The 13,368-nt window shown below is 37.5% G+C and overlaps 1 protein-coding gene across 10 annotated transcripts in view; it reads left to right on the top strand.

Annotated features, from left to right (window-relative positions):
* PTPN1 (protein tyrosine phosphatase non-receptor type 1) overlaps positions 1-13,368 on the top strand; it is a 46,207-nt gene that overhangs the window by 18,936 nt on the left and 13,903 nt on the right. For 3 of the 10 annotated variants that reach the window (XM_074605749.1, XM_074605742.1, XM_074605751.1), the window contains 2 exons: positions 10,387-10,477; positions 12,191-12,291. In XM_074605749.1, coding sequence (XP_074461850.1) covers positions 12,256-12,291 — 36 coding nt within the window. In that variant the 5' untranslated portion in view covers positions 10,387-10,477; positions 12,191-12,255. Of the gene's footprint in view, positions 1-1,108; positions 1,179-7,816; positions 7,925-10,386; positions 10,478-12,190; positions 12,292-13,368 lie in introns of those variants that run through there. The other 7 variants (XM_074605744.1, XM_074605745.1, XM_074605748.1 and 4 more) reach the window with 4 other exon arrangements.

The following is a 13,368-nucleotide window of genomic DNA, read 5'->3' as shown; positions in this document are numbered from 1 at the left end:
CAGAACTTTTTCTGTGTTTGAATGCTCTGTGTCCTTTGGTAATTGTAGTAGTTCTGTTACAGTTCATTAGATGAGCATGTTAATAGTCTCCACAACTGATTTAGAGGGCCTTAAATAGTAGATCCAATACTAAACAACTGCCTGGAGTCCCTCTTTAGGCAGAAGATTATATTTTCCTTCTATATTGGTACAATACCTAGTACCTTAGGAGCCTCTCAAATTCCTTTTTAACAGTAGTAATAAAAATGACAGATATTCTGAGAATTTACATTCTTTCTAGTAGGCAGCATGCCCATGGGGTCAAAAATGGGAGATACGAATCAGTAAAGATCTGTTCGGCTCTTAACTGATAAGACCTTGAATCTATTGCCTGATGAGGTGGTGGTGATGGAAGTGGGTCTGATTGCAGCATGTCACTTGGGTCCAAAATATTTTGTTGTTGTCATTCAGATGCCAGGAGAAGTTCAAATTCTGAAACAATAATTCAGTTGAAGGATCTCATATATATATTCATTTAAAAGAGAAAAAACACTTGTGAATAAGTCTTAAATACATGACAAGAAGCTAGCAACTAGTTTTATTAGGAAAGAGATGATTTAAAAACACTCTGCCCACCGCAGCAAATGAACCTACAACCTGCAAACCCACAGGTGACCTTTTTGTTGTATTTATCAAAATTAAGGAGACAGTTTGTCAGAGTGGACACCTGGAAGAGGGGGAAAAAGACAGCTTCAGACAGGGTCTAGTAATGGTTTTCATTGTTCTACTACTGTTTTTGTACAGCTGACAGGAGTATAATTATTAGCAAGTTTTTGTTTCTGCACCAAGGCACATGCTCTGATGCCCTGTACATCCGTAGATCAAATCACACATGCCTTCTGCGTGAAGGGAGAGGATGGTAAGTTATGAAATGGAACGGTGTGCCTGTGTTCGTTTACAGGAACATTCTTCTGCTTCAAGATTTTAAATGTGCTTGTTTCAGTGTACTGAAATCAATTTACAGGAAGTTGGGCTCGACTGATTCACTTTCTGCATATTGATTTCTGCCCAAAGTGAAACTTCTGATATTAACAAAACAAGAATGATCTTTTTTTTTTTTTTTTTATAGACATCACTTGAAATGACTGAAAATAATACAGCCTTTTTTCTTATTCTTGAAGGTTGTGGTTTTTTTAAAGGTGAGATTTAAAACTGAATAAGAATGATTCTGGGTAATTCCTGTAATAGTGATGGAGTTTACAACTGTGTTTGTGCTTATATAGAATTTTCCTGCCTTTATTTCAGTACTCTTTCTTGATCTTCTGAAAATAAATTAGCCACTGCCTGGTAGAATAACCTTTTCGCAGGGCTCCAAGAACAAGCTCTCCATATGTCAATCATGACAGATAAAGAACCACCACCTGATGATAGATCCTGAAACAGAGTGAAAAACTAAAAGGATAATACTTTAATACTTCAGTTTATTTCGTCTGTCTCTCTGATTCTCTTCTGTTAAGATTTAGGGATAAACAAGACCTTTTTCCTTTTTTTTTTTTTTTTTTTTGTCCTCTGTCTGCTCTTTCTGTTTTTAATGGAAAATTAATTTTCAGAATTTTTTTTCTTAGTGTTAATTCTGCAGCATGTAAAAACTTCATGAAATTTAGGAATTAGAGTGGAATTGTTGTTTTACAATGAGAAGGGGTGGTGATTTTTAAATATGTTGTTAGTGACTATAGATGACTTCAAAATTTTCTTTTAGAGAACATCTGCTAGATTAATAAGGCAGGGACACGTTAGAGCTCTATTGCATTGAAGTGCAAAAACTTTATATGGAGAATGAAGTATTCCTTCACTTGTTTACTGTAAAACTTGCACTCATTGACTTAGTACTAAGACAGTCAGAATTGCTTGACTCTTCCAGATTTAACCAAATCAAAACATTTTCTAAGTGCGTTTATTATTGAACAGATTTAACTCAACTGGTGGTGTTTCTCATACACCTATTACCGTACTTAACAGACTTCATATAAAATTCTCCTTAAATCCTTTCTGTCAGGCTTCCGAACAGTGTAGCCCAGGTTCTAAATAAATAATCATGGATTTATGATCATTTTGTAGGTACTTCTAATTGCCCAGTCATCTTAAAAACCTGATCAGAAGTAGATTTATCCTTTTCATGTGTAGAGAATGCATCTACTCTGTAAGGATTTTCATCCATCGAATCAGCTGGTTAAATTCAGAGCAAAATCTAGATTTTATTTTACTGATTGTAACTAAAGATGAAGTGGGTTTTCATAGCTTGATCAAATGCCTGTTACATAAAAAATACTTTATCCTTCTGCCGAAGGGTTTTTGGATCAAGCTGTTACAGATTAAACCATGTCAACATGGCATTCCCTTCTACTATCTTTTAGTAAATAGGACTCTGGTTACTGAGAGATATAGTGTCAATTTACTGCTGTTAGACAGCTATTAGGAAGGTTTTAATCTCAGTTTTATTTTTGATTTTTACAAAAGAAATTATTTCTATAAGCCAGATGCTAATTTTTTTTAGAAGTTGGAAATTCATACATGAGTGCTGGATGTTACTAGTGGTATTAACTGCAAACCAGGCTTATTAACCTTCATCTGAAGTCTTCTGCCCTTGTGCTAGCACAATCCTTGAAATTGTTTAAACAAAAGATTATCTCAAACCTTTTGAAAAGGCTGGATTTTTTTTCTGTGCAGAACACTGAGCCTTATGAGTCAGTCAGGCTTTCTGGAATTATACATAGAACTTCTAATAGGGAACTTCAGCGTTCAGCGTATGTTAATTGGTGTTAATACACCAATGTTCAGATTGGTATATTAACCTGAGCTACTTTCTGAGACCCATGTAAATTAATTTAAATACGTGAAAGTCTAGCAAGTGTTTGAAAATATTTGCATAATTTTGAGGGAATTCAGGGGAGAAATATGTAGCTGCTTGATGATTTAAAAAACAAAAAACTGAAATCAAACCCAACTTCTTAAAAAAAGCAGTAAAACTTTAGAATATTAGTGACTAATGAGCATGAAAGTGAACAGTGTACCTATACAAATGATGAAACAGTGAGCCAGGAATGATGTTGTGGCAGATAGCTTGAACCTCACTTTATCACGTTGTAAATCTTGCTGGAAATCAAAAGCAGGAGTCCTCAGTTTTATTATTTTATTTATTTAATTAATTGGATGAGCCCATTTATCTTAAGATTAAATGGTGATAATGGATTATGCAGTTATTTGGGACAATAGTAACAATAGTCTTGCTTTCTTAACATTAACTGAGGTTGTTAACACTGTATGTAGTATCTCTGAAAGATAAGAGAGGATTCTGAGCGAGTATAAATAAAAAGGCGTTCCATGGTTCCTATTGCATGAAGTCAGAGATCCCCTTGAGAAACCGTAAACTGTCTGCAGTGGTTCCAAGGGCATCTCTTGTCCTTTTGCTTCCAATTTCCAACTTGTCATTTGCAGATTCTCTAAACTCTAGAAAATATCTTGGTTATGCAGCACGCTGATCTGGTTATGCTGTGAAAAGGTGTGAGAAGAAGCTTTTCTCATCCCTCCCTCACCTTCTAGTACTTGCAGGTTTTATGTCTTTTTTTCCTCCCCTCTCCACTCTCCCTGAAGTCTGCAAAGTCTACACACGTGGTCTTTGCCTCATTGCTGGTTGGGGTTTTTTATGTGGTGGTAGCTCTGTAAAAGTTGTAGCGCTGTTAGGCGGCTTGTGAGACATCAGAATGAAAATATTAGGTAACTAGGAAAGGAGGACTCTGTTTATAACCACAGTTGTCCATTTATGAAGCCTGGAATACCCTACAGACCAGAAATTACACATTTTTAAACTCGTACAAAACCCATACTGCAAATAAATTAAGGTCTGGATTTGCTACGCAGACTAAATTCCTTTAGGACTTATGTGGATATCTGGGCTGTCAGATGCACCAGTCTATTTGAGATGAGGTTAAACCAAAACTCTCTATCTGGAGACCTCTAATGTTTGGGCAAATCAAGATCTGGATCTCATCTCCGTGATTATTTTTCTTATAGGAGAAGAGTAACTGAGTTAGAACCTCTTGACACTTTAATGAGACTGTGGTTTATTTCCTGGCACTGACTTTGTTTGATGAAACAGATGGCAAAGCTTTTCTTTTGCACAACAGCTGTCAAGAAAAAGCCATTTCATCTTCTCAAAAGTCTCTATCCTTCCAGTAATGTCTAAGATATACTTCTGGAGCAGACTGAATATCTGGGAGGAAAAATAGAGATGGATGTGAAGAAGGGAACTTCAGTTGTTTTCTTGTGCTGACCCTCCATTCAGTTGTTTCCTGTTTTGGCAGTGAATACATGACTACAAAACAGCAGAAGTAGAGTGTTCCTGCCAGCTACTCTGAACTTCTTCTGTTATGGGTCATAAATTTCAAGGACAAACTGTATTTTGAACTTACTGAAATTTGAGAAGTCTCATGTAATTCTTTAACCTAATACTAGAGTTTAGATCTTTGATCTCCCTTGCTCTGCTGCAACCCTCAAAAATCAGAATTGAAAACTCATTTTTTACTCATGCAGATAATGAAGAAATATGAGAATCTGAACAGCTGAGTTCTGCAGAATTGAAATGATTTATTCTACAGCAATGTCTTCCTTTTGACAACATGCAAAATAAATATAATACTGTTAAAATTTCGAAATGACACAAGTCTATGACTTTCTCTGTTCTGGAAGTACATACCCAAGTTGTAAGAACCATTCAGGTGCAAGTGTTTAACTGGGCATTTACAGTGTTCAGTTGTCTACCATGATGAAGTGGGTACAATAAAGTACTGCACGATTTACTTTAATAATTCTTAAATTTCTACAGTTAGGCATGTGGAAACTAGTTCAATGGTGAGAAACAGTCTATAATATTTGCTGGCTGCAATAAACGTGGGCCCGGAAAAAATGAGTACACTTTCACAAGTGCTGATATGATTTAATAACACAATCATGCCCAGTTTACATTCTCCTGGGGGGTTATTTCCGTGCCTGCAACCAGCTGACTAGTATCAGAAACTCTGCTTACGCTGCCTTGCCACAACCTGTTCCAGATTGCCCACATAGTGCTGAATTAGCAAGGGGCTTTCTAGGAAAACCATGTTGCAAGTGTGTGATTTTTATTTTTTTTTTTAATTTATTTATTTATTTTAAACTCACGTAATAGTGTTGTTGAACTTTAAACAAGCCTGACCCTTTCTGTCTCTGTGCTACTTGACCTCAGGAAGAAGCTTGGCATACCAGCCTGCTGGCTTTTTTTGAGGGACATTAATAAGCAAATCAGTACTACCATATTTTACTTGAAAGCAAAACTGAGAGACTAGATAAAAATTTTTGTAAAGGATATTAAAATCTACATTTATTTAATTTATCTGGCTAAAATTCTGCAGCTTGTAGTTAAGATTAATGTTATGTCATGCGATTGTCTGCTCATGTATCTGATCTTTAGCTGACTTGTTACCTGCAAGTTACATCCTCATTTCTTGTCCCTGTCCAAATATCCATATGTAGAGTTTAATATAGGATAAGATATCCAGTCTTCCTTGTCAAAGTGGGTTGAATGAACAGTGGATCTATGTATGCTTCAGATCTTACCAAGGCCCTTTTGTTGAGGAATCAGCTTGGTGCTTCTCAGTGACTCAGTTCGCTCCCTTACACACTGAATCTGAAGACCTTTTCCCATTTGTGTAAAGTAGCTGGTTATTATGGATCTTTAGTACTACCCGTTTTTCTTGTGGTCTTCTGTATGGGTTCTTTGCCACCTCATATATTTGTGGGGGTATTTCCATTCTGAAATCAGCCTGTAACGACATCTCAGAAAACAGCAGCTTTCACTTGACTTTAGTGTAACTTTTTTCTTCTACTTTTACAGCTTTTACAGCATGGTTATCATTTTTTTTTCAGTGCTAGCTTTAAGAGGAAACGTATGGGTTTTTTTAAGCTCTTAAGCTAAAACTACTTTTTTATGTAAGCCTTTATATACTTGTTGTGAATTGCTTTCCTTAATGTGACTGTTCAGCAGAGAGATTACTGTGCGCTTCTGTAGCCCGTGATAAGATCTTGGCGATTGCCGCTTCCCGTAGGAACTGAACTATTAAAATGACAGTATATCGTTATGTCTTAGTCTGAGCTACTCCGGAGTTTATGGTGTAATAAAATAGTGTGATCAAATTGAGGCCTGCTGCAGAGTTCCCTGGGAGCCTTTCTTTTGAATCTGAAGGCCTTTAGACTGGACAGTTAGTTTCTCTTCTGGAAATACCGACATTCAAATCTATGCAACGTTGCATCGTGCTTGAGCGACTGATGTCATGAACACCTCCTCATGTCATTTTACCCAATTCTTACTTGAAGATCTTGGGGTATATCTTCTCTCTCTTAATCTCCCATGGGTGTCTGAACAAGATGGGGAAAGTATAGTCAAACACGCTGTCATGCTGAGTTGACATGTGGCAGCTGTAGTGTGGTGCAGAGTACCAGCAGCTAAGCCAGGTAAGAAAGTTTGCAGAAAATATGTACTGAGCGAAGTGGGTGATTTGACAGATATGGGACTCCAGAGGAGTTACGGGTTAGGAGACTGAAAGGAGGGTAATTTTTTGAAGGCTGAGAGGAATGGAAAGAAAGGGCTGTGGGCTACAGAGTGACTCACTACTGTGAGGTTTCTGGCAGGGGGAAGGGAGGAAGGGTCGGGCGTTCTTGTACAGAAGGCTTTGGGACAAGGGGCTGAGAGCCACCATGAACACCTCTTGCTGATGAACTTCTGTAGGACTGGAAAGTAAGGCTATGTTCGTGGGATGGTTCCCTTTTTTCTGAAAAATACAGCCATCTGCCCTTGCATTCTGTGTCCTTTCTTTGTGCACGAAATGTGATGCTGTCAGGCTAAGTGGAACCCATTCATGCAACTGAGAGCAAGCTTCTCCCATAAAGCACTAAAGAACTTCTTATTCCAGTCACTACTGCAAATTAACAGCAACAAGAACTTCCCATTTGAAGAAGAGTGCTTCAGCAGACTTCCTCTTTCCATCCCCTGGGGTGGTTTCTGGGGGTGTTTGCACAGGGTACAGGACCAGGAGATGAGTGGCGTGGAATGACTCATGCTCAAAACCAGAAGCATTTGACTTTGGAAAACTGACTTCAGTTCTAGCCCTTCCTCTTTAAAGTTTTATGTTGCATGACCTTTTAAATGAAATGTCGAGCTTCCTTTTCAAATGGCAGGATCTCTACAGTGTGACTGTGAGTGTGATTCAAGAAGGTGTTTCGTAACTTTTGTCCATCCCTATGTCCATCAACTAACTTCAGTTCTCGTGACATCACTGGCTTCAAGTTCCTCATAGCATAATAATTACGTGCTTTGAATGAGGCTGCTTTCTCCAGTGTGGAGATCCTGTAGTACTATTACTAGACATATTCTGAGATCGCCCTAACACCAGTGAGCATCAGTGGTTCCGTGACCCCTGCAGTAACCAATAACAGAAGTTTTTGAGGAATGTAAAAGAAAGCCTGTAACATGGTTTTACGTAACTTGTCACTAGATTGTTTCCTTCCAATAATTTTCTCTGTTGAAGGCCACCTGATTTCCAGTAAAGTCAGCTTCATATCCTGGAAGTGATCTTGTGTTAATTTTTTTTTATTGTCACTTTAGATGTTCTAGCAACTGCTATACCCCTCCCAGCCCCCCAAAAAAACCAACCAAACAAACAAAAAAACCCCACAAACCCAACCAAAACCCCAAAACACTTTTATTCCATATTGCTGAGAAGCGTATGCCCCATCTTTTCAGGCATGGATTTGGCCGCTGAGGTCCAGGCAGAATGCTGTCCAGGATTTCCTATTTTATTGGTGTTCATTACCTTCAGAAATGAAGTGCTACATGCTAGTTGGATTTTCGTGCAAGGTAACAGCTTGCCTGTTCTCATATCTAGGTCCCTTATTTTATTAGCACCCCACCCCATTTTTTTTTCCTGTTGAAATGTGCTTCAGAAATGTATTACACTTTTTAAATTGTCTGTGTTTCTGGAAGGTACATGGGTAACTTCTTTCTTTTCATTTTCTCTGTGCCTATGGGAGTTATGCATCTCCTAGAACTCCCTTATTCTTTAAGTACCTTTAGGTATTGTAGTATCTTTAAAAAGATCTAATATTTGGTAGCAAGGTAGTAGCCAGCTCTCTATTCTCTGAACAAGAAATTACCAGTTTCAGATCCTTAAATATGTGATATTGGTATTTGAATCTGTGGAACTCTCCAAGGCGTAGGGGTAGTCTGTATGTGCACATAAACTTTTTATATTAGAATGCTTTTGTATTATTCCATATCTGTCATGAAGCATTTCATCCGTTTCCTTTTTTAAAAGAGGGGACAGTTCTTTTCAAACTTGCTAATGCTGTGAACGGAAACAGTGTAGATTAGTGCTGCTGCTAATTTAACACAATATTTCCAGCAAAAATGCCTAAGGGTCTTTTGGTTCAGTTTGCATTTTGCTGGGGTTTGGGTTTTTTTTTGTTGTTTGGGGTTTTTTTTATATGAACCTTAAGTGGTGGGCTGGTTGTGTTGGTTTTCGTTGGTTGTTTTTTTTTTAAACACTTAAAAAAAAATAACATATGCAGGCTCTGTGGGAAATGTGGTTAGAGATCTAGAAAACCCTTTTTCCTAGTTCCCTGTTTTTGTCTCTTGTTAATCCTGTACAGTCAGTACAGAAGAAGAATAAACCCCTGCAAAATACAAAGTCACCAACGTAGTGTCAGAGACGAATTTCTGAAAACTTCCATTTTAGCTGCCTCGTGTTTGAGATATTAGACTGTGGCAGTCAAGATCGTATTCTCCAGACTGCATTCTTCATAAGCAGAAATACTGGCAGCCATGTGTTAAGTTATAAAAAGATAGCAGCTGATGTCAGGGCTTATTTCAGTGAGCAGCCATTTCAGAATACTGTACTAATTTTGAGCAGGTATATGTAAAATAGAACTCTTCCCTTGACATGTAGCAGTCGGTGTAAATTGATACATATCTGAATAACGGGGGTAGAAAAAGATGAGTAAGTAATAAGCTGCAGTAGATAGCCCACTTAAAAAAAAAAATCTTCAGCATTGTACATGATTCTTTATGCAAAACTGAGAGGAACAGAAAAACTGTTCAGTTTGGCCTGCATTTTAGGGATTACATTTTCGAGCTGGTATAAAATCCTCCTGCTCTGATGTTGCAAAACTACCACAGTTTGAACCAGAGCTTGAGCTAGTTTGAAACTATTAATAGAGGAGTGCCAGTGATCTATAGATCACAAGCAGCCCTCCAAATGCACAGAAACCTCTCCTCTGGTCACACTGGCTGTGGATCAACACCATGCTCAAATATGTCTGTACCTGGACAGATAATTAATATTAAACTCTGCTTCATTTGGTTGGCCATGTTTACAGAAATAATTTCATCCAATGAAAGAGGATGAATTTAGCTCAATAATTTGTTTTTAATGATGATTTTTTTTTTAGTGATCTCTGGGACACATTTCGTGTATGTGCTCAATGCCTGTCTTAGGATTTCTTAAACTTAATTATGCTATTGGAATAGCAGCTCTACAGTAAATCCATTCCTTCAGTTTTCATTAATTTCAGTTAAATCTAACAGCTTCCCCCTGAAGTTCCTAGTACTATATTTTTTTAGCAATTGCATATTTGTGTCAGATTTATTTACAATGTGAAGTTCTGTTTCTAGAAATTGGGACTAATGTCCAAGGACAGCAGAATTCTTTTTATTATAACTTTTGAAATTTTCTCAGATATGCATCTGAAAAAACATGAAAGAAACCTTAATTATATGCTTGAGATGATATATATTTTTTTATTTGAGCATGTGAATTGAATAAAAATAACTTTTGCCATTTGCAGTTTTGTGACGTCTTGCTGATGTGATCTTAGACAAGTCACTGCTCCGTGTGTGTGTTTGGTGCCAAGGAGGGTAGACAAGTTTTTTCTCTCACAATTAAGGTTTTCTAATTGCTGCTTAGTTAGAAGTACAATTAATAGTTTCATTGATAGTGGAATCAATTGCTTAAAGCAGTTTATATGAAAGTGCTTTGGGGCAGAGACCCTGCTCCATCAGGAGTGTCAAGGCATAAGGTCTGGTAAATGTTCTGCTACTTTATTATGCAAGCTGATAATATTTTAACACACAAGTAACATTAGTGTTGAATTCTGATAAATTTAAACTTAATTCCTAAGTTGGAGGCCAAAGTGCTTTCTCTCCAGAACTCCCACACGTGAAGATGTGAAGTCAAATGGGTGTTTGTCTTAAAATAGCAATGGTATGATGATATTAGATGGATTTGTATCTAAGACTTTATTTTTTTTTTTTTTTTGTTTCAGGACATCAGGCATGAAGCCAGTGATTTTCCATGTAAAGTGGCCAAACATCCCAGAAACAAAAATAGAAATAGGTACAGAGATGTCAGCCCCTGTAAGTACACTTTCTTTTCCATTGTTTGTAATAAAACTGTTGACCTCTAATGACTTCTTCTCGCAGCTAAATGTTCTTTGTAAGAACAAGATTTCTGTTTGATGGATATGCAACCAAGACAATTCTTTTTGTTAGTAAATTTATTTATGAGATAGATGTCACAGGATGCCATTATATCCATTGGATTATACTAGAGCAGCATACTATATACTCTGTATTTGTTGGCAGAAATCTGAAGAAAGGAACTTGCTTTTCCTTTGAATTCTTTTGCTAGAGAAGAATGGTGGCTGAAGTAGCATTAATAAAATTGCAAGTATCCTTTCTGTTGCAGTGTACTTACTAGAGCATCCTTCTACTCAGTATAGCATAACTGCCCCCATTGGGAGACGGGGAAGTCTTGCAGAAAATATACGACTACTAAAAGTAAATCTAAGATAATTAGAACAGAGAAAAGGGGACGTTTGCAAAGGTGGTAATACTAGTGTGAGACCTGTGTTTCTGAAATGATTATCATTACATATTCTGGTGGGAAGCGCATCTTTGAGCCTGTGTCCTCTGTACAAGGCACAGCTCAGTTTGGTGCTGCAGCCTGTCTTTCCTTCCACGATCCCATGAACAAAGACAGTGACATTCAGACTCTCCTGTGCCCGGCACGCTGTGCTTCTGGGTGTGCACAGAAGTACAGAACTAGTCAAATGGCTGGCAGATAATACCTGATGTATCAGACACTAAAGAAAGTCCACAGCTGGTTCACTAAACTGCACTAAATGACAATGCCTGTTCTGGGACTTCTTTCCCTCTTGACGTGTGCAGTGCTGCCGCCTGTCTTAAATGCAGAGTTTCTATAGGTCACTGGGAAAAGTCTTATCTTCTGTTCAAAGACAACAATTTTATTGTCTATCGGAAAACTTTTATACTTACTGGTTAAAAGTTACTGAAGCCTTTGGGGCAAGTGACTAGGAACAATAATGTTGCGCATGGTTTTGCTTTACTGAGTAGTTCCAATATTTGGGGTTGTGAGCAACAAATGATTCCTTTTTGCCTTTAGATAATACTGCTTCCACTCTATTTCACTTTTTTGCAAAATGTGTTCTTTTGTTGGTGTTTTTTTTCTAATCCTAAATGGAGCAAGCTGAGACTAACAAAAGAGCAATGAAATTACCTTTGCTGTAATTCTTGAATTTTGATCATTTTTTCTGTACATTAAGGTGTGGTTGGGTTGGGGACAGTAGCTAAATGTCTACCAGAAGAATAAGAAGTCTCTGTTCTGTTTGTCCAATATATGTTCAAGCAAACCTTTAAGAACCTTGAACAAACTGAGTTTGAATGTTTAAGCTGCAAAAGATAAACAATTGTGTAATTAGATTTATTTAAAAACAGTAACTCGACAACTGTACAAATAGGTCAGTGTGATCTGGTTGGTAAATTAGTGTTGTGATTACTTCAGATACAAATATTTCCATTCTTGCAATGTATTCTTGGAAGAGGCAGTGCAACTTCTGTTCACGGCTCTGCTGGAGTGCTGTTCTCGTAGTACCTGTGTTGTATTTCCAGAGTTACAAGCACCAGTGAACACTTCTGTGCTACCTGTGATTAAGCTCTTTTCATTCTTCAGGACGACTCAGCTTCTTTGATCCTAACACGTGATGAGGTTGTGCATGGATTGTGCTGTGTTGCATATACATTAACCAGTGTTTTCTAATTATGCTGCAGTTGATCACAGTCGAATTAAGCTAAACCAAGGTGACAATGACTATATCAATGCTAGTTTGATAAAAATGGAAGAGGCCCAAAGGAGCTACATCCTTACCCAGGTAACTGCTGGCAGTGGATAATAAAAACCATATGGTGACTGGAGTTGTTTTTCATAGGTTTTCTTTAGCCTATTATGTTAGTTTTCTTTATTGTAAAGCTAGTTAAGTGTGTATAAACATCTCTGTGTTTATATGAACATATACATAGAACAATTTTACAGAAATGCTATATATTTCTTTCTGCTTCCTTCAGCACAGACTGACTTTTTGTAGATTATTTTGCTGACTTTGTATATCTGACTTTAGACCCATCTAGGTTAGAAGCTAACGTATATCTAGAAATCTGCCTGGTGGCTTATGACAAGCAACATTTAGTTGTGGTTGAAATGAATCACACTTCTCCTAGTTGGAAGGTCAGCACAATGGCTTGAGGCCGCTACAGTCTTAGGTTGCCTGATAAATTCTCTGAACAGAGGTGAACCTCGCTTAATGGGAGTGCTTCACGTTTGCAGAACTACATGTGTGAACTTCAAGATGTTCAAAACCTATTTGAAATTACATACTTCAAACATAACAGATACTTATGTTGAGAGGAGCAGACATTTACTGTAATGTATTCAGGAATTTCTTACACCTGACCTTCTGTTTCAAATAAGTAGTACACTCCACCGTGGATTTTTTGTCAAACATCCTTCTGAAACTGATGTCATTGTAGTATTTATAAATAATGTAGCTCCTAATAACATGGCTTGTAAAAGGTCCAAGTTGGGCAATGCTGATGTTCCCACCTTTGATGTGAGAGGAAAGCTATAAATACAGACTTTAGTGATGGGAATATGGGGGTCATGAGGGAAGTGGCTTTTTTTCACCGAATCTGTGAATTCCGCACCTATCTATATAACAAATTTAAAAATACCCGGATACTCTGTTGTCCTGTTCTGAGAGCTAGCAACTGTGCCAGAATTCTTGTTTGTCTTAAATGTTTGGTTCCCTGGAGACTGTCCTGGTCGCTAATCTTGACCTTTTTTTTTTTTTTACCCCTTCCTCCCACACTTCAGATAAAGGTAGACTGGGATTAATATTTTCAAGCGGCAGCTCTTCCTTCCTCTTTCTAGAGAATAAAGATAAATCTAAGGA

This window comes from Larus michahellis, chromosome 12, assembly GCF_964199755.1.
Source record: "Larus michahellis chromosome 12, bLarMic1.1, whole genome shotgun sequence".
NCBI classification, from domain to species: domain Eukaryota; kingdom Metazoa; phylum Chordata; class Aves; order Charadriiformes; family Laridae; genus Larus; species Larus michahellis.
The sequence above is the reverse complement of the archived record's forward strand: the minus strand, read 5'-3'. Positions and strand labels throughout refer to the sequence as shown.